Here is a 22,133-nt window from a genome sequence, read left to right as displayed (position 1 = left end):
TTTTAATTGAGAATCAAATAACAATAAATTGATAAATTTTGTAATAAATATTTATTTATTTACTAGAAAACTAGCTAGATAATTTTTAGAGTATTTTAATAGTAATTTCTCTATTTTATTAACAATTAATTTTTTACAATTATATTTTATTTATTTACTTTTTTTTTGGCTCACTTTTTAAAATGAATTTTTGTTTGTTTGACTTACTTTTTCACATAATGGAAAAAACTTAACATAACTCTCTAAAATTAGCTTCCTCTTCTTCATTTTGCTATTCAAAAAGCTTTTATTTTTCGAAATTGGATGAGTAATAAGTTGCCTTACTCATAGCTTCATTTATCTTTCTTTTAACTTAGTTTTATGGGATTTTACTAAAATTACCTTAATTATTTTAGTTTGTTTGATCATTAAATGAATTTAATGTATTGTTATTACTACTATTTTTATTAGAAAGATTGATATTTTAATTAAAAAAGAGATTATTTTTTTCACTGTGATTAGCCTCATTATCTTCTATATTGAATTAAATAGGAATTTCTTATGCATTGAATTCGTCGATAATTTCTAACTCTTCTTGCTCATTTAACTCTAAGGGTTGTTCATAATCTTATTTTTCTTCATTTTATTAACTTTATTATTCAGCTGAAACACTTTTATAGAGAGGTCTTTATTGTTTTAGTAAAACATTAGAAGTTAAATTGGTAAGATTGGATTTTCTCATAGTAAATTTGATTATTTTATTGTTAGTATTTGTATTATTTTGTAAAGGATTATTTATTGAAAAATTATTACCACTTGTCAGTTAAGTTATTTATTAGTTATTAGTTAACATTTCATTAAGCTAACTTGATTATTTATTTTTAGTTGATTGATCTCCACATATAACCTAAGGAAATGATGCTTCAGATGTTTTTTGAAAAGTACTTGCTTAAAATAATTTTTTTTAAACAGCATTAGAACTAAATATGGGTTCTTGCTAAATAAGCGAATTAGATGCAGAAACTGAATTTAAACCAAATTAAGTAACTTAATGAAAATTAGTTAAAGTTACATTCTTTGAATATACTTAGCCTTGTTGTTAGGATTATTATTATTACTATTTCTACTGAAATTAAGAAGATTATTAATTTATTAAATTAAAGCTTTAAACAGAAGTAGAAGAACTTAAAACATTTGCTTTTCTTAAAGTATTTTTCTGTTTAAATGGAAGATCTTCTATTTAAAAGCTTCTATTATTATTACTATCTGTTGATTACCTACTTTCAGTATTCTTATCATCTTTTTAAATATAAGAATCTTTTTCTATGTTGAGTGAACATTGATTAAAAGTAGGTAATTTCGATTAATCATTATTTATTTTGTTCTTGAAAGCAAAATTGTGTGAGAAATTTATATTTCCTTATTACAAATTTGAGTTTTAAAGGGGTGATTGTATATTGCAGCTTAAAGCTGATGTTAGCTTTAAAGGTATTGTTTCTTTTTGTATATTTTTAAGAAGGTCTAGTGGATTAGATTTATATAATTTTCCGCTCCCAAAATGTGTTATAGTTCCATTCATCTTTTGTTGTAAGTGTAAACCTAAACAAGGATTTTTATCTTGTGTTGCCTATTTTAGTTAAAATAATTATAAATTGATCATTTTTAGGAATTTTAAATTTATTTAATGAGCATCTGTTTTATATAACTCTATATTAATATGAAAGTAACCATATTTTTTAATCTTTAAAATCAAAGTTGGCTTTGAGTATAGTCAGATGCTACTGCTTAAAAATACTTTAAAAAGTCTTAAAATTTAAAAACAAAAAGACTAACTTAAAACTTTATCAACTATTAAATAAAAAATTATCTAAGATTACTAAAAAGTTTTCGTTTGTACTTTCGGCCCTTTTTATGGATTTTATTGGAATAGGTCTCTGTGACATGATTTTCTTTTTAATTAAGTTGTTATCAGTAGTATTATAGTCTATTGTTTAATTTGTTGTATTTATGCTATTAAATGACTAAGTATTATTGCTTTGAGTAGCCATCCCTGTAGCTATTGTGGTATTTGCAGTTGAGAGACCACATTTATCACTCTTTTCTTCTGTTTGAAGACTTGCTGCGCTTTTCAAATTAGAAGAAGATTACTACTGTTAACTTTAAATTCTTATTCTATTCTAATAAGAACCTAGTCTCTCTGTCTAAGATATGATAGGATCTTCTAGTTATGGTTTGATATCTTTTTGTTAGTCTTAATTGCGATTTGCTAACTAGTGCTTATCAATATTTTCCATTTGAAGATTATTTTTAAACACAATCTTATTATCTATCTACTTTTTAATTTCTATTTTTATTATCTTAATATAGATAATTATTTAGTTATTTATAACTCTTTAATTTTTTTTGTTTTTTACTTGATAATTAGTAAAGGTAATAAATTAATCAGTATGAAAAGTTAATACTATAATAATTAAAAGATAAATGATTGGCAATATAACATTTAGATAAGTTGAAATATGCATAAATATAATAATTTGAAACTCAGCATTATTTTTCAATCATTTATATTAATTTACATTTTATTAAAAGAACTCAAAAAAAAAAAAGATCGTTATTAATTATTTGCATTTAAAGTTTCAAAAATGATGCATTCATTTAAAATAAAATAATTATCATAGTAGGTATATCTATCTATCTTTTTTATTTAAATTATCATGACATTTTTTATTAAATTACCACTAACAAGTATGCTCTAATAAAGACCAAATTTTATAAAATATTGATAGTTGAGTGAGTGCTAAAAACAATTAAAAATTGAATATAATAAATTTAAAAACAAATTAATGAGCAAATAATTTTTTTTCTTCTTTCATTTTTTTTAAAGAGCTAAGAATATTAATAAAGATTTTATAATTTTAATTCAAAATTTTTAAATTGATAAATTATGTTACAAATATCTTTATAATTACTAAATATGAACATAAACATAAACAAGTATTATTATCAAAATAAAGTTAGAGATTTTGCTATTAATAATCTTATGTAACAATAAGTTTTCAAATATCTTTAAAAATATCTACCTTTAGCTTATGTATTTTAATAAATTAATTGTCAAATTATTTTCAATATTTTAATAAAACTATATCCTTATCATAGTGTTTCATAAAAAATAAAATAAAAACCTTAAAATAATAATAATTAAATTTTCTATGAAAAATTAATTAGTTATTGCTTAAAATTCAAATAAAATTATAAATTTCATCCTATACATATTTTCTACACCTTACATAAAAGAGAAACTAAAAATATGGTTTTAGGAAAAACAGACTCTCTATTTTGAAAAAATTAAAAAACTCCTTTATAAAAAATAAAAAACTCATAATATATTCAAACTTTAGTTACAATTAAAAAAAATAAATTTAAAAAATTAAAATATATATTTTTAAATTCAATATTCTTAAATTTTCACTTTATTTAAAAGAGAAAAAAAAAAATAGAATTAAATATTTTAAATTTGGTTTAAACATTCTTTATATTTAATAAATATTTATAAAAATTAAACTTTGATAATTGTTTTAATATTTAGTCTTATTTTATCAAAATTATTGATAAAAATAACAAAATCCACTCAGTCATTTGATGGATTAATTTAAACTAAGCATCTGTTTCCTAGCCTTAAAACTGCCTTGTCATATTACTTAATTTTTTATCCTGGAAATGGATATTTACTAATTCTAATCCAATATTTAAGCTTTTCGTTTTTCTGTACTATAAGTTTTTCTATTTTATATTTTAAATTCAATTAACTAAATAATTATTTTTATGACATTAAATTAATATGATTTTTTAAGTTGTTTATCAGTAAAATAATTAATTTATTTATTTATTTATGATAATACTTGTTTTTTCATCCCATTTAATTTCCAAAGTGTCTAATGATTAGTTCTTATATTTGTCTTTTTATTTAACCTAAGTGTTGAATTATAAATTTTATCTAATAATAATTTTAAAGTAAACTTTTTTTGATTACATCTGTGCATACAACCAATGAATAGTTAACTTCATTATAATTGATCATTTATTATCTTATGTCTCCTCTTTGAAAGAAAAATGAATTTTAATTGTTGCATTTACAATTAAATTCGTTTCCACTTAAATACCCATCTAAAACATAAAGACAAAAATCAGATGAGTTGTTATTTCTTTTTGTAACTAGCATAGTTGTATCTTCAACTATGAACTCCTTTTCTATTTCTAATTCATAGTCTTCAGGATTGTCAGGATTGCACAAGTATGTTCCATTGATACTCCCTAAATCATTTATATATAGTTTGTTGTCCTTTTACTCAACCTTTAAATGGTATCGACTCAGTTATTAATCTTGAATCTAAATAAGGGTTAAATTTGGATTTTCTTATTTCCTTTGAGCCATATCTTGCTCTATTCAAATTAAATAAAAAAGAAATTATATAAATATTAATTTGATCAAAAATCTAGAAATATTAAAATAAATTCTACCGCTCATATTCCCTAATAAAAACGCCTTTTCAAAAGTGATTTATTTAGTATATTGATCGCTGTTAGTGATTCTAACTATTTTTTACATTTTTCTTTAACAATATAATTTTATGCAAACTAAATGAATTCAATTAGAGTTCTTTTTTAAAAAGTATTACAAAATTAGTTTTGATAATGATAAATAAATTACCTTAACTTTGAATAATAGAAACAGTTATCTTTTGCTTTATTCGTAAAATATTTTAATAAAATAATTTGGATGAATTCTTGAAGAAAAAGATACTTACATCTTCTGTAACGTTCATTTTTTTATATTAATTGCTTCAATGTTTTGGTTGTTTGTTTATGTTTTGAGATCCTTTAAATATTATAATCTAAATTACTTTTATGTCATTTAAATTAAAAAGAAAATCAAAAAAATAAAAAGCATAAAATGTACTTGCTATTCAAGTAATACTTTTTTTAATTATATTTTAATTTTCCTATGATGCAGTTTTAATTTTTTTGATAAATCCTTATTTTTCTTATAAAACTTGAGTTTGTATCTGTTAAGGTACAATGAATTTTTTTAATTGAAATATTAGTAAATTTAAAAATATTACTGATAAATTATCTATAAACATCAAAATATTAAAAATTAAATTGATTAAATTAGTATTTAATAATAATTATTGTTTACATTTCAATCATTTTTTACATTAATTCAATAAATATTTAAATATAAAACAAAAATTCATAAATAAATATAAAAACAAGCACATATATCCTTAAATAATTACATGAGTATGTTTGTTAATAAAAATATGATTCCTTTTCTCAAAAACAATCATTTTAAAAATAATGAATAATAATAATCATATAAATTATTTCTTACTTTAAATCTCCTGATTTTTTCTACTTTTTTTTGTTGAAAAAATAAAATTATTAAATTTTTATTCATTAAATCAATAAGTATGAAAAATAGTACTTCTATTTAATAATTTTAAATTGAATTTAATAAATATTTTAATGGAAAACAAAAATTTAAACATTTATAAGCATTCATGCATACATACATGTATTTATTTATTCAATTAAAAAAATGATGACTCTTTAAAAAACAATAAATTTGAAAATCATTAATAAGGATTGTCAATCAGTTTCTTCCTTTCTACCATATCTCTTCTAGCTTTTTTCTTTTTTAGCTCATCTTTATATTGCTTAAAATAAGCAGAAACACCTGAATTTATCGATAATTCATTAGAAGCTGGATCAATATCGATAAATTTAGCTATAAATTCCACTGTAACTTCTCTTCCAAACTCTTCTGCATAAGATAGGAATTCTGTGGATTTTATCATTTTTGAGAATCTTTCAAAAGTAACTAAATCCCAAGCAATTAACTCCCATTTGTCATTTGCTTCCTTACAATCCACACATACTAGTAAATAATATTATGTTAAGCTTTTTAGCTCTTCTGGGATACATTTATGGATGATGTTTGGATTCTTAACTTTGATTTCATCTTTGTAGCTTTAGAAGTTTCTACGGAAACGTCTGTTCCTAAAATGATTCTAAAATTTATTTAATTATTTAATAATAAATCTGAGATAAAAATATAAATTACTTAAATAGGAATTAAGCCAAGCTCATAGTAAAAAAGAACATTTGGGCAAGGCTTTAGTCTACTTATGTGCTGCTTTTTATGCACGGTGAAGATAATTTTTTGATTGAAAACTACTGTTCTTCTCATCAAGTATCTAGCTCTTTCCATATTATCTTTAATACCATCTGAAACAACCAAAACTTCTTCAGGAGTTATTTCCCAAATTATTGGGTTTTAGTTTTTGGCAGATAAGTTGATACAGTTTATTTAATAAAGGACTTCGTATTCCTCGAAAACTGTATCAAAACCAGTGTTTTAAATTTTTTTTACCTTTCTTTCGATAATATAGATAAGGATTAGATATTTCTACTTTGAAAAGAATCTTGTTTATTTCAGAAGAGTTTTTCTATTTTCTTATACAGTTTAGTTTTATTGAAGCATCTTGTTACGGAGATTTATGTCCTCTTCAGCCTTCTTCATTTCTTCAATTTTTTTGTTGATATTTTCAATGTTTACATTATATTCCTCAACTTCTATGCACTTTGGATTCAGCTTGCTCTAATCTATAAGAACTTTACCATTTTACTCTAATTTAATACCTTCTATCAATTATTCACCAATAACTTTCATTAAGCCATGAGATTTTGAGTCAATGGTAGGATAAAGTTTTTTAAGTTCATTTAAATCAACATTTATCTTGACAATATTTTCATCATTTTCATTTTCTTCTGTTTCTAATATTTCCTGTTGCTGGTTAGCCTAACCTTGAATTTAGGACTTTTGATCTGCATTTACTTCTGCCATAACTTCTTTTAATTGTTTTGATCTTGGTAATTTAATTTTATTCAAATCTGTAGACTATGGTTTAGGCTTTTATCCAGTATATACAACATTGTAAATAAATTATTTGCCTTAATCCTCTTGGAAAGAGTAATTGACTAAATTAGATGCAATATTAGACTAATGTTACTGAACTTTAAACTATTAAGCTTATGAAGCTTCATCTAAGGCTGTGCTCTAATCTCTTTAATGTTCTATGAAACCTTCATGCTATTATTTTAAATAAATATTTATAAAAGCCATTTATTTTATTATTAAAAATTTATTTATTTATTTATCTATTTACTCTTTTAACGTTTTGGTATGCTCCTGGTTAAAACTCTTTGAAAATATTCTCTTTAAAGATAACTTCTTCTTCTTATATAGCTATTCTATCTAATAAATAATCTGGTATAGTTTAAGCTCCAGTGTTAAGCAACTAATTAGTATCGTATTCATATTATCCTCTGAATTACTTTCTTTGCTTCTTTGAAGGATCTTAATCTATAATTAGTAATAAAAAATTTATTATTTGTAAAATTAATAAAAATTATTATTCATTCTTAAATAATTTCTTTTGGATCAAATTTTTTTTGAATATTTTTAATGTATTTTTAATGGAGATTGTTTTTTAATTAGTTTTTAAAAATTACAATTCAAATTCTTTATATGAAGCATCGATTGCTTATCTGAATCCTTATTTTAAACAATTTCTGCGATTTTTCTATTCTTTTTTTCTCTTCTTTCATTAAACAAAATCAAGTCGAATGTGTAAACATTTTCCCTTTAATAGACGTTGACAATGTACATGTCTCCTTCTACTTCTTTGAAAGCTCTTTTAACACGTTAACCTAGAGGCTTAATGAGTATATCCTTTTCTTTTTTTCTTTGAACCTTAAGTTATTACCATTCAAGTTTTTTGAATTTCCTAAAATGTTAGTTAAATGTAGAGAGTTTGATTAATAAAAATATGTTTTAAAAGGTATTAAATTTACCTATAAGCTCTCTAAATACAAGTAACTGCGCATACTATAGCTCTAAATTTTTAAAAGGCTTCACCCATCTAAAAATCTCTTTTATTGGTAATTTATGGTGGTACATACTTTTCTTCTTTAAGGTTAAATTTATGGTCGTTAATAGTGACATAAACCTTAGAATATAAAATAGTGACTTAAATTTGCTAATTTAAATAAAAAATGAGATCACTAAATTCTTTAATATAATATGATTTAGAGAAGACTCCTTGAATATCTGTCCACTTTTAATAAATAAAGATAAAGCTAAATATGGAATATTATTTAAATTGATAATTTACCTTATTATCTATCAGCTTGACATATTAACGATCAATGTTAGCATCTGAATTCTTTTTATTTGCTAGTTCTAAGAAATCTTTTTTCAACTAGAGAAGATCTATGCTAAATACCTTTTTATATTATTTTGAGAATATAAAAAAGATGATTGAAAATAAAATCAATTCTTTACCTTTTTTTATCCTTTGTTAGCAGATTTAGGGTATCTTTCGATAATAACTTTGAGTTTGAATTAATCTTTCACTAAGTACCATCTCTTTTCGAAATAAATATTGGTTGAAATTGAAACATCGGTATTTAAATGTATTTCCTTTTAGTTTGAGATAACCCTTTAGAATTTGTAGTAGTTCTTTTATAAAGTTGATTAGAATTTCTTTTAAATCTTTAAAGCAAAATAATTTTGAATAATTTATGGCATGTTTTTTTTCGCTGCTTCTAAGTCATATGTGTACTACTATTTTTCGTGAACAAATTCAATGTTTAAGTACTCTTAAGTTTCTAAAAATAGAGGATAAAGCAGACTTTATAAACCTTAAAGGTCTTTTTCTTCAATAATATGCCTTAATGATGGACAGCAGAACCAATTCAATGGAATTTCTAAAGTACCTTTTGCAGTAAGATTAGTATTCTAAGAAATGTTTAGTATAAATTTAAACTATGAAGGATGAAAATTAACATCCAAAACTATCTATTTATTAATCACATTAAACAAGAAAACCTAAAGCTAGGATTGCTTTTATTCCCTTTTTTAGATTTAAACTTAATTTACTAAAACTTTAACAGCCTACTATTGCTATTACTGTAAAGCTTCGTTTCTCCTCTTCATTACTTTGTTTTCTTCAAAGTATAAAATTAAATTTTTATGTCTCAATTGTTAAATCAATAATTCCTATTTATTTTTATATAAATTTATTAACATCAAAATGGTAAAGTTAGTTATATTTATTTTATTTTAATTACATCCATATCTCTTTTTAGCAAATCAATATTCCAATCATTAGTGAATGCAACTAGACCAATATTTATAATCAATTAGCCAATAATCGATTTATTTTCATTAGATTGATATACAACGATTATATGTCTTTCACTTTAATCGTAATACACGTCAATAATAAATATATTTTATTAAATTGTACATTCAACATTCTGTATTATTAATTAAAAAAAAATTAATTTTCATAGTTAGATAAATATTATTACCTATTTCACCAGCTCTACCATTTGTGTATCTAACTTAGGTCTTGTTGGTACTGCTTCTTCTATACTAAAGGTGCTATTTTCCATAAAACTAAGTATTTTTTTTGAAAATTCTGTAGAAGGGAAATCTTTTTGAGCCTTTTCTTAGAGTTCCTTAGGGCCTTTAATATCCTTGGTAATGAGAATATCTACTTTTCTTTAGTCCAAGTAGTTGTGATATTTATAATAAATAATCTTTTAGCACAAATCACCTTCAAATAAAATAAAAAAAGTTTTACACAAGAAATGCTTTAAAAAAATGTTTACCTATTTATGAAGGTTAGATGTTCTTTGATATATTTGAGTCGAATTAGCAGAAATTTACCATAGATTTATATTAAGAGCGCTTTTAGACAAATGTTTTTTTGTTAAAAATGAGTTTTTACTATAACTCAGGATCCGTTTCCACTATCTACTAACCATCTTTTTATCTAATTAGATTCTAAGTTTCAAGCATTACTTAATCAATAGTTGGAGCAATAATCCTTAATTATTAATTTCTGCCTAGCTTAAGGGTGGTTAGTTTAAGTATTTTTTATGAAAATCTCTAGACTTCGAATTATGTAACTCTAGCAGGTAATTTCTAATATTATATTAATAAAAAAGCTTAGAAATATATATAAAATGATTGTTTGTTTATCTTACTTGCTTAACTGTTTCTACTTTGCCAATTTTAGATTTTTTATTTAAATTAATAGCTTGTATTATAATATATGCAAAGTTGCTCTTAGCTACTTGCTAAGGGTTTTCAAAAGTTTAATCTTCGTTGCAGCCTTTTGGCTTAAAATATAATTTGAAGATAAAAGACTCTTATTGATCATAAATATAACCATTTTTGCATATGAAATGAACATTTGAATTTTCTTGAATGTATTCTTTATCTTTTTTAATTTTTTCCAGCATCATCAAATAAAGTTTTCTTTGCAAAACACCTCTGATTAAAGCTTAAACTTTTACCAAAGATTTTGTGTTAATGGTATTGTAATTAGGAATGTATTTTATATCAAAAACAGATCTTCTATTATCTCTTATACCCAAAACCTAAAAGTAATTGCTTGTTAATTCTATTTTAGATTCTTCCTAATCGATGTCAATGTAGCTAAGCAAGTCATCATTTCTCAAAGTCTACCAAAATTTAACATGCTTCTCTTCTATTTTTAGATTTTGGTAGGATTTTTTTGAGCTCAAATCTTTAACTCTGATGAAATATTCCTTTTTATTTATCTTATACATTAGGCACACTTCGATAAATATGCCAGTTGTATAGGTCTTCAAAATCCACTTTTTGATCTTTTTGATTTCTTATTCATGTACTAAATTTAATTTCTACTTGCACTAACGCTGCTTTTGGTAAGATTACAATTTAATTGCTGCCTAATCTTACTCTTACTTGGATACTCTCTTATTTCTCTTTATTTCTTCGAAGCCTTCTCTTTCTTCTAATTCAGAATCCATGAAAAACAACCTTAATTGGTTATTCTAATTTAAAATATGGTAAAATAAAATATTTATTCTAAGTAATAAAATGAAATTACACATATATAAACTTAATCTTTGAGCTGTCTAGCCAAATTTTTTAAATCGTTAACACTTTGTAGAGTATTTAATTAGCAATTAAGTATTTGCATATAATTCTAATTCTGCTATAGTTACTTGATATTTAATATTAGTTATTCTATTTCAATCTTATAAGTATTGGTATCATCTTAGTCATGAGCTGTTATTCTCATTTAATCCTTCTTCTAGTTGTAGTAAAATGATAATTTGACTATCTTGTAGTTTATATTTTAAGGCTCTTCTTAAAATCTCCACTTATCATGACTAGTAAATAGTGATAGCTAGTCTACAACTTTAGTAATAATTTTGAAACAAATAGTCCAATCTCTTTGCTTTTTGTTATCCTTTTAAAAGTCTGCTTCCTTTTTTATTATATGCTTTCTAAACTACTTCTAAATAACAACTGCAGACTATTCTATCTTCTTTTATCTTTAGGCAATCAACTTCTTTTTGTTTTGAATGACTAATTTCTAAAATATTTTCCAAAATTTATGAATTATTCTTTTAAAAAAAATATATTTAAAATACCTTTTTATTTTCTTTGAACTCTTATTACTTTTTCCATTCTGATTGAATTCTTCCAGCAGCTTCAATTTCTTATTAACTATATTACTTTTGTAAGAGAGTTTAAGAAGATAAATTATTTTCTGTTTCCACCTTGCTTGTCCTCTTGCTTATTTATTAGTTACTCTCTATTTTCTTAATTAATTTTTAAAAAGTTAATAAATTCATCAAATGGTAAAATAATTACTCTGTTTGATTGTGCTTAGGCTTCATTCCTAATGCTTGTAGGACTCTCAGCAATAGATTACTTTCTATCAGATTTTATTGATTTTATTGACTGCTTAGATGGTTAGTTATGAATTGTGGTTGCTTAATGAAATGAATTTTCTTAGTTAGCAACTAATTTTTACGATGGGGATTATTCTTATTACAAAGCTTATATAGGCTAATTCTACTTAGGGCTCTCAACTACCCTACTAATTTGGAGGCTTTCGTCAGCATTTTCCCCTTACAATTATTTAATGAAATCAATTCTATTATTTTTATTAAGCTCAAACTCATCTTCACTTTTTTAATTAAAAAAAATTTTTTACATAATTTTTTTATTTAGAATAAATCAAATTTAATATACGATTTATCTGAGTCACTCCAATCTAGAATTCCAATTAATTACAAGTCTTTAATTTCTTTTCTGAGTTCGTTGTTTGAATGTCTTCTTTAAGAATTACTAAAATTATTATTAAAATCAACAAATTTATTTAATTTATGATGTAATTAATTACCTTAAAAATTCAGGAGAAGTTTTTCTTCTATTTTTGTTAGGTTATTCGCTTTTGAATGAAGCTGGAGAGGTTTGGTTATAATCATTTTAACTTTAATTGTGACCAAAATAGTTATTTTTCACTGTTTGCCTAAAATTTTAATCTTCATACATATCTTACTAATAACTACGGGTTTTAGGGAATGATTGTGTTGAAGACATTTAATCTTTTACCTTACTTTTAGATACTAATTTGTTATTCTAAAAATAAAAACCATCTCCACTGTTTTATTTTAAATGCTTAGGTTATGTTTAATGACTACTTTTAGGGCGGTCTAGCTTTATTAAACTACCTTTGTTTCCTGATTTATCAAAACTCGTATTTTTGCTCATGCTGTTCTATATAAAAATAATTAATTCATAATTTTATATTAAAATATTTTCATTCGTAATTATTTGAATAAAAATAAAAAGTAATTTTATTTAAATTTTCATAAGTTTAGTTTATGAAGACTGAGATATAATCTAATTTATTTACTTAAACACATTTTTAGTAAGAAAGTTTGAATTTTTGGTATAAAGGATCTTGTAGAGAAAGTCCATGATCCTCGAATAAAGTATAACTTTAGCGATAATTGTCTTTAGCTTTATCATAGTTCTAAAAATATTCCTCTTCAACTGCAATATTGTGAAAACTGATTGCAGTAAATTTAACTTTTTCAGTCAGCTATGCAATATCTCTTTTAGAAGAAGGATCAGAAAGAAATTCTAATAATTGTCTCTAGCATTCTTATAAACCAAACCTTGCATATTATATTGCTCTATCATGCATTCCTGCTTATGAAACAACTGCACATATATTCATATATGTAATTCCACTATACTTTACATGAGGAAACTTTTAAACTAAAGAAAAGGCTTCTTCCAAGAAAATCCTCGCCTTTCCTAATCTTCCCATTTTTCTAAATACACATCCTAAATTGTTGAGCACTAAAGTTCTTTTTTCTGGCACCTTTTAAATTGAATAAAGTTATTTTTTTTAATTACATAATTATAGCATTGATATTTAAGTTAAAAATAATATTTTAGCTGAAAAACAATTTAATAATTTTATGATTCAAACTTAAGTCGCTATTCATAAAGAAGTTAATTTACTTGAAAATAATATTTTTTATTTCTATCTAAAATTTATTAATAATTTTATTTGTAAAATTTAATAGAATAAACATCATAAATATATTATATTAATAGTTACTTGTTCGTAATAAAGAGAAGCATCTGTCAATTTCCTGCATGTCATCAAAATATCAATAGCTCTTTCAAATTGGTTTTAAGTTAGAAGCTTCATTGAATAATCACACAGTACTTAGATTATCTCATTAAATAGACTTTTAAATTCTATAGAATCTTTATCGAAATATTCGCTTGCTGCTTCAACCACTTTTATTCAATCAATAAATAAAAATTATTAAATCATAATTTGACTGCAAAATAGTGAGAAATCAACAATTTTTAATTTTTAATAAGCTTTTAAATCATAATAATTACCATTTATAATTTTTTCTAAGCTAATTCCTATTTTTTCCTATCTTAAATAGTGGAAGGCTTCTTCTTTTTATCTTATGATTTCGTTTGCAGGATCCTCATAATTTTATTACATTTTTTAAGAAATGAATCTTGGCTCAGATTATGATAAATTTGGTCTATTATCTGGAAGAGACCCACTTAAAGGAGCTTTTATAATTCTATGGTTCTACAATTTATTCATATTATCTTCTGATTTTACAATTAATCAGTTGCTACTTGATAGTTAAATTAAATATGGTAGCTGCCTTTCTATTTTGTTTATGTGCTTATTATTAGTATAAAATTGATATCAGATCTCACTAAATTATATTGTATTAAATAGTAAAAAAAAAAAATAAATAATAATTTGTTCTAAATAATAATTTAAAACTGTATTTATAATTAATTATCAATTAAAATATATGTTAATTTTAATAGTTGCGTTTTTATAAATAGTTATTATTTTTTATTATCTTTGTCTTATTATTATTAAAAATTTCTCATGCATTTTAATAATGAAATTAAACCAACTTTTTAAAAAAAAAGTAATTTTACACTTTATGCATAGACGACTGTTAGTATTTATGTATATTCATTTTTAAGTACTATATATGTAAATATTATTAAAGAGTGATAATTATATTTATTAAAATAAAATTATATCATAAATTATTTTACTAAAAGATATTTTAATTAAAACTTTTCTTACAAATTTTTAACATTTTTTCCAAGCATTAAATAATTAACATTTTCAATTTAAAATAAAATTAATATTGTGTGAAAAGTACCCTTTTTACTATAGCTTTTTAAATCAGTTTATTCACTATTTAATTTTAATTAATTGATTAATTTAAAAATAAACAATGTTATTTTAAGCATTTATAAATACAAAACATAAAAATCTACCTTAAAAAATTTATTTTTGGATTTTAATTATTTTTAAGATTCACCTAAATGGTTATTGAGAGTACTCAGTTTTAATCTGAAGAAAAAATTATATAATGGTGCTGATTAATGAGGATTTAAGGTAATATTTATTTGTTTTAATTTTTTTATAAATTATAACTTATGTGCTTAGAAACATGAGATATTTATATTTAATAAGTAAGATGAAATTATTTTATTAAATATCTTTGTAAATTTACTTAGCTAGCTTAAATAAATTATTTTTATTAATATGAACCTATGATTATGGTCAATTGTTTTGATGCTAGAATACAAAAAGATTAAGCACTAGTTAGTCTTTGAATTTTACATAATTCTTTATTAAATTAAATATATGTTTACAAAATATATCTAAATTTTTGTTTAGTAAAATGAGTAAACTAGAGTTTGTAAATACAATATTTAAGATAAACAAAATTATGAGAAAATCTAATTCAGGGTATAATTTTGAGAAGGTTTGTATTTTAAAAAGTAGATTTTAATCTGATAAAAGCTCATTTTGCAGTATTTAAAATTAAGTTTTTAGATGTCTAATTAAATTCATACTTTACTTAACTAAATTTCATTTCTTCCTTATTTATTTATTTATTTAATTATTTTTATTTTTGATAAAAGAACATTCAATCACACTAAATGTTCATTCTAGTTAATACTTATTAAGAATTTTTTTTTTTGCTTAAATATATTTCAAAAAAACTTAACTTCCCTTTCTTACTTCGGATTTATTTGAGTAAAAAGGGTGAATTGAATATTTTAAAAAATCAAATAAATTAGAATAAATTTTATTATATAAAAAAGAGTTGTTTTATTGGTTAATTCTTAGACTTTTTTAGATTTGAAAACAGGATTAGAAATCTATCACTTTGTAAGAATAACTAGAAGAATGGCTTGTCTTTAATTAAGATAATTTTTAATTACCTGAAATATTATCCCAAAAAAAACCTTTGCTTGTAAAAATAATTAAATTAAATAGCTGATTCTAAATTTACTATTCGACAACTTGATGAAGAAAAAGTTTGTTTAATTATTAATATTCCCGCTTTATTTTGTTATAGCATTTACATAAAATCTTCAATATAATGCTTGTGGAATACCTGGATGTATAAATTGTTAATAGAATATAAATGTATGTTTACTCTGCGATAATAACCTAACATATAATAGGTCTATTTAATTATGTGAAAGAAGACAAGACTAATTACCATCTACATATTTTGATTTGTCTTCTACTAATAATAATTTATCATATTGTCATCCATCCTGCAAATCTTGCAGCGGAAGCTCACCATCTAATTGCCTGGAATGTTGGGATGGATATAGACCAGTAGTTGATGCTGAAAATTAATTTATACAATGTGTCGGTTGTGGTATAAATAACTGCTTAAGGTAATTAATTATTCCATGTTTTTGAGATATAATCTTTATAAATTTATATTTATTCACATTGGCTTGTTATTAATGTTACAAATAGAGTAAAAATATTCTTATTAAATTATATCAAACAAAGGTGCAATAAATAAAATATATGCTTGAAGTGTTAATTTGGGTATTTTCTGGATGCTCAATCTAACTCTTGCAGAAAATGTCAAGTTTAAGGTTGCTTAGATTGTTCATTAAATGCTTAAAGTTGTAATAAATGTATAGCACCTTTAGTTTTTAACCTGGCTAATAAAGCGTGCTAAAATAGTAACAGTATTTGTTCTAATGGATATTAATCAACGACAGGATGTAATTAGTGTCACAGAGCATGTATTAGATAAATTTATCTTTAAATGTTTATTTTAATTTTTTTAGAAATTTAAAGAACATTTTAAGAATTTAATTCAGGATTAATTTGTTTGTTTCAAAAAATTTATTTAGGTAAATCTTGTTTTGATTCAGGTGAGTTTTCATGCTATGAGTGTAATTAAGGATATTTTTTTAATCTTAAAAATTAATGTATCTCCTGCAATTCTAATTGCTAATCTTGCTCTGAATTTCCTCAAAACTGCAAATCATGTAGTAAAAATTTTTACTTGTTAGGAAACAGATGCGTTAGCCAATGTGGAAAAGGATTTTATGCTGAAGATTAAATATGCAAGCCGTGTCCTCCTTAATGCGCTGAATGTCTAAACTAAGTAATAAATACCATAATTAGCTTACATATTTTTTAATTGTAACTTAGATTTATTAATTTTAATAAATATAAATGTAGACTTACTGCACTAGTTGTTTAGATAATTCTTAGTATAAACTTCTTTCAAAAAGTTGTGTCTTGCGATGCACCGAATCATAATATGTCTAGATGACACTAGCTGATCAGCAAAATTGGCTAAATATGTAGTATAGCCAGATAAATGTAAGCAATCTTACTTGTAATTAATGCAGCTCTACTTGTAAAACTTGTATTCTATAATCAAATAGATGCACTAGCTGTTAATAAGGGTATATCCTTTTCTAAAATAAATGCCTAAGAAATTGTCCTGCACAATATTATTAATCAATTGGAGAAAATCAATAACCTATTTGTTAGAAATGGTAATTTAATAGCAGATTTAGTTATTTTTAATATTTAAATTAAAAAATTTAATTTAGCCCATATCCTTGTATTGAATGTACTTCATCAAATTTCTGTCTAAGTTGCCAAAGTGGGTTTTCACTCTGGCAAAATGGTGTTTGTGGTTATGACTATTAAGTAGTAGGATAGTGCTCTATGGATTAATATTAATTTTAATAAATTTGGTAATTAAATTAGTTTAATACATTTTAAATTAAAAAATATTCTAATTAAAATATGTAGCTTTGATTAATGTCCTTAGGGGTCTTTAGTAATAGGAAGAAGATGCTTATGCTAAAATGGCTGCAGCTCATGCACTTACACTTAAATTTCAAATTCAATTAGTTGTACTTAGTGCCTATTTGCAAGGTACTACACTTACTAAGAATAATGCGTGGAAATGTATTACTTTTTATTTTCTATTAAATAATATAAAATAATATTTTTCAAATAAATTTCAGATGTCCTCCCTTAACTTTTGTTTAAGAATCTCCTTCCAAAGCTTGTACTAACTTTTGTAGTGGGACTTAAGTTAGGCAAATTTTGTTGAAAGGTAGGTTTTGCTCTGACAGCTGTGACTAAGGTACAACTAATACATAAGGAGTATGCAATAGCGTTTAATGTGATAAAGGTCAGTATTTTGATAATGCTAAATATCAAAATCAGCTAAAAATAACGTAAATTAAATTTTATTATTTTAATTTTTAATAGTATATTTTTAAAATAATTCATTTATTTATTAACATATAGACAAAATATTAAAAATTTATTGCAATTTTGCATGCCTTGTCACCCTGCTTGTTTAACATGTACTGGACCTTCTTGTATGAAATTTAATTAAAACAAATGAACTTTTATTTTATTATTTTATTTTTTAAATAAATAGAATATGAGTGTATAACTTGTAAACAATAAATTTTCGTGGCTCCTGGACCGTTAGTAATGTGTCCCTTAAACTGCTCAGATAAGACTTAATCTATATTGATTTAAGCTTTGCCTAACAGCAGTACTAAGTAAATTATTTGTGTTCAGTGCTAGAAAGGATATGGTCCTTAAAATGTAACAAATTTTAACAATATATTATAAACGACTTGTGTTTAAAGTATCTAATGTTTGAAGGATTAAGCAAAAATATTAGTTTAAAATAGCTAGGGTAGCTATGAATATGTTTGCAAACAGCAAATTGCATGCCCTACTTATACACAGCAAAATTACGATACTGGTTAATGTGATTTAATCTCAAAACTATTTACATTTTAATTAGATAATAACAAACAAATTTTATAAAAATATACCGTTTAAGACTCTCTTAATTATTAGTTTAAAAGTAATATAAATACACTAATCTTAATCAATTCTATATACCTGAATGACAACAAAATATGCTGCGACTAAACAGTATCAACTACTGATTTTAATAGCTAAATTTTACCCTCAAATTATCCAAGTATTTAGTACAACAATTAACTTTCCTTCAATTTACAGATAGGAAAGATGAATTTCGTTTCAGTTTATAATTTTTAAACTCTTCAGATAATAAACGGAACATTCAACATAAGTCCATAGAGTGGATTGGCAGGTGTTGATAATTTTACAGTTACAGTAAATGATTTTCTAATAGATGGTCTCTAATTCTAAGACTACACTCTAAAATACTAGATATTTATGCAATATTTTGAGAATGACTGTTTAAATTACCAAAATTTTACACTATTTTTGATAGATTAAAATTATTTATAACAAAATTAAAATCCCATATCTCTTCAATTTCAATTTTAATTTCCATACATTTAATGTGGTTAGTTAACAAGAGTGTATTTAAAAGTATTTAATGATCTTGTTTCTACAACAACCTATGTAGACATTAATTTAGAATAGCAACAATAATAACCATTTTAAATTTCACCAATATTAAATTATACTATTAACTCTCTTAAAATTCCCTAAGACACCTCATAGTAGCAGTGGATTGGTGTTATATTTGTATAGAAGCTTATTTTAAATAATATAATTTAACCAGTAGATTTAGTTTCAACAAACACTTAAAATTTAAATCTGCTAAAGATTTTGTCAAATACGCCTTACTTTTAAATGAACTGTTAAAATGCTTGCACTTCTAATGGATTCTGTATTCAGGATACTAAATCATATTTTTAACGTTGCAATTGCAATTAAGGTTTTCAGGGAGAATCTTGCTAATGGAGATAATAAGATTTAGAATATCTATCAACCTAATTTGATAATATATTAGGAAATTATGTTTCTGAATTTTATTTAATTATTTAAAGTTAAGTTTTTGATTCAAACAGGTAAAAATTATTTAATTATTAGAATTTATTTTAATTTTAATTTAATACATCTACAAATTAATAGATTTATTACAGCCTTAAACACATTAAATTACATCGCCAGCTTTAGAGATTACTTTGACTAAATTAGATTATAAAATTTTATATAAATTATGAATGGCACTGATATCTATCAATGTTTATCCATCTATAAAACCTAAGCAAGCTTTAATTAGTTAATTAGTGCAAGTGAAACACTTCTAAACATTTTTGATAAAGTATTTGATTTATTTAAAAAATTAAGAATCTAAAATTAAAATATTTCTGAATAAATTATATCTAATGTATAAAATGTCTTATTATATATAAGATAAAGCTTAAGTCTTAAAGATTAAAATTATTAATATCAGTTTGCTTAAACTAGCATAACTGCATCAATTTATTTACTAGGGAATAAATACTAAACACCACCAATAATTATTACAAAAGACTAATCATATCAAATTTTACTCAGTGATCCATTTTTCAACTAACTGGGAGACTAAGATATCTCTATTTAAGTTTTAGCTTTTCCTTTCATTTAGGAAATTTAAATATAGGATCCTTCAAAAATAACAATACCTTCATCAAAAATAATAGATATTGCGATGTTTAAAAAAATTGACAGCACTAGTCAGTAAATAAATATATCTTTTCCAATGCAAATAAATATTTCGAGTTATGTAAAAATATTTATTCAAAACAAATTTATTATTAAATATAATTTTCAATTTAATTTTTAGGCATACTTATTTCATATTGGACCTGGGCAAGATGGTTAAATTTTTCTAACAGCTTGTGGATATAATAAATAGTCTAAAAATTTTGATAATAAATATTAAATAGACAATAACTAAACTTCTGCTAGCATGCAAAATACTACTTGTTAGCCAAAAAATTCTCAAAGAACTGCAATTTTTTTTGGAAATAATTTTAATACACCTAACAATAATAGTGGCGATAACGATAAAAATAAGAAAGACGATAATAATGATGATGATAATGAAATCAGATAACCTAAAGTAAATTTTTAGATATGATTTACTTTTTTTAGTTTAATACTTTTAGCTTTAATATTTTTTTAAATAAAAAAGCTTATATTAACCTTAATTAACTCGCTGGTAATTTTTGGAGTTAGCTTTATTGTTTCTTGCATTGTATCAAAAGTAAAATAACTTGAAGTAACTCAAATGAGTGATAGCTAAATATCTGGATTAAAAGAAGATGATAATAATAAAAAGGCTGATATGAAAGATTCACCATCTCTTCCAGAAAATCCTATTATTTAAGAAGGAGTTAATGTTATTGCAATAGGTGAAATTCTAGAAGAAAATAAAATTTAAAGAAAGGGAAAAAGTAAAATAATTAATTTACCTATCAACTCAATAGAATTATTTCGTAGGAGTAGTGTTAATTAGCAAGAAGAAAGAAAAATAGAATAGGATGATTTTTCTTAATTCTAAAATTAAAAGATTGAAATTATTTTATCGCAAGAAAATATTATGAGGTAGGTGGGTTAAATTCCGCCTGATTTTCGGTAACAATCCTTTATGAATTTAAATGTTAGCAATATGATATAAAATTAAGATAGATAATAGCAAAAAAGTGTAAGCAAAGATATAAATATCATTTAGATCGAGGAATAAAAAGAAAAGTTTTCTGCTGAGATTGATAATTTACCAAAGGGTATACCAATAGAAAGTCCATAAATAAAAGCAAATAAAATTGAAAGAGATAAAAACACCATGAATAACCGTATTGCTTTATATGATTATTTCTCGTTAAAATCGTTTACTAAACACCTCCAAAATACTCCTGCACATATAAGAGTATTTGTTTTCTTCTCTTAGGTTGCTTTAATTTAATTCATGGTAATTTCTTTCCTTCTTAAAGTAAATCTTCTTGATTACTAAGACTAAAAAAAATAAGATTCTCAATCTTTTGCTATGACCCTGCTTTATTCAATAGCGTTAAAAAATCTAATTCAATATTTATTTCCAATAATATATAAATTGCTATCAAAAATTGAACTGTATTTCAGATAAACTAACTCTTTTTTCTATAAAAACTTTGTTAAAGGCTTATACATTAATATTATAAGTTTAGTTATTGTATTTGCAATTCACAAAGCCGCTAACAAATTAACTAATTCTTAAGTCTCTAATTTTGTTATCATTTATTTCGTAGCAGTTATAATAGATATGGTTGTCTTAGATTTAGTAGTCCTGTTCATCTAAAAATAAATAAAAAATAGCAAATTAATTGAGAACAGTTTAATGTATAAAAATTATAATTTTAAACTTGAGGCATGATTGTAATTACCTTAAACTAAATTAAAAAGTTAATTAATAAACTAATTATGATAACACAATAATCATCAAATAATATCTAAAAATAAAATTACTAACAAATTCATTCAAAATTCTAAATTAATTAATTTCAGTGAGGAGTATAATAGAATTAATTTATTATTTATTATTATCCT

General features: G+C 23.3%; 4 protein-coding genes across 4 annotated transcripts; 1 reads left to right on the top strand and 3 right to left on the bottom strand. All coding sequences in view use genetic code 6, as the record gives it.

Moving 5' to 3' along the window:
• Nucleotides 1–211: 211 nt before the first annotated feature.
• TTHERM_00046070 (hypothetical protein) lies at nt 212–2,342 on the bottom strand (the record flags this gene model as incomplete). Its single annotated transcript, XM_001014602.3, has 2 exons — nt 1,857–2,342; nt 212–1,606 (listed from the first exon to the last, which is right to left on the bottom strand). Exons 1-2 carry the CDS (start codon nt 2,271–2,273, stop codon nt 212–214), a joined length of 1,812 nt encoding a protein of 603 aa, XP_001014602.3. The 5' UTR covers nt 2,274–2,342.
• A 1,265-nt stretch (nt 2,343–3,607) lies between these two features.
• TTHERM_000045070 (FHA domain protein) lies at nt 3,608–4,802 on the bottom strand (the record flags this gene model as incomplete). Its single annotated transcript, XM_012797367.1, has 6 exons — nt 3,608–3,759; nt 3,879–3,948; nt 4,010–4,419; nt 4,498–4,572; nt 4,688–4,721; nt 4,785–4,802. 6 exons carry the CDS (start codon nt 4,800–4,802, stop codon nt 3,608–3,610), a joined length of 759 nt encoding a protein of 252 aa, XP_012652821.1.
• Nucleotides 4,803–5,612: 810 nt separating this feature from the next.
• On the bottom strand, nt 5,613–14,042 carry TTHERM_00045060 (IQ calmodulin-binding motif protein; the record flags this gene model as incomplete). The annotated part of the gene is made up of 19 exons (XM_001014600.2): nt 5,613–6,050; nt 6,104–7,132; nt 7,209–7,405; nt 7,555–7,829; nt 7,897–8,159; nt 8,217–8,327; nt 8,387–9,103; nt 9,175–9,363; nt 9,418–9,665; nt 9,721–10,036; nt 10,099–10,932; nt 10,989–11,480; nt 11,539–11,709; nt 11,762–12,080; nt 12,146–12,241; nt 12,297–12,673; nt 12,813–13,286; nt 13,530–13,714; nt 13,823–14,042. 19 exons carry the CDS (start codon nt 14,040–14,042, stop codon nt 5,613–5,615), a joined length of 6,951 nt encoding a protein of 2,316 aa, XP_001014600.2.
• Nucleotides 14,043–15,716: 1,674 nt separating this feature from the next.
• TTHERM_00045050 (transmembrane protein, putative) lies at nt 15,717–21,960 on the top strand (the record flags this gene model as incomplete). Its single annotated transcript, XM_001014599.2, has 12 exons — nt 15,717–16,171; nt 16,293–16,534; nt 16,646–16,902; nt 16,980–17,302; nt 17,360–17,506; nt 17,565–17,723; nt 17,783–17,998; nt 18,072–18,145; nt 18,208–19,630; nt 19,695–20,331; nt 20,392–20,670; nt 20,743–21,960. The coding sequence occupies exons 1-12, from the start codon at nt 15,789–15,791 to the stop codon at nt 21,958–21,960; spliced, it is 5,358 nt and encodes a 1,785-aa protein (XP_001014599.2). The 5' UTR covers nt 15,717–15,788.
• Between the last annotated feature and the right edge of the window lie 173 nt (nt 21,961–22,133).

Source organism: Tetrahymena thermophila (genome assembly GCF_000189635.1).
Source record: "Tetrahymena thermophila SB210 genomic scaffold scf_8254659, whole genome shotgun sequence".
NCBI lineage: Eukaryota > Ciliophora > Oligohymenophorea > Hymenostomatida > Tetrahymenidae > Tetrahymena > Tetrahymena thermophila.
The sequence above is the reverse complement of the archived record's forward strand: the minus strand, read 5'-3'. Positions and strand labels throughout refer to the sequence as shown.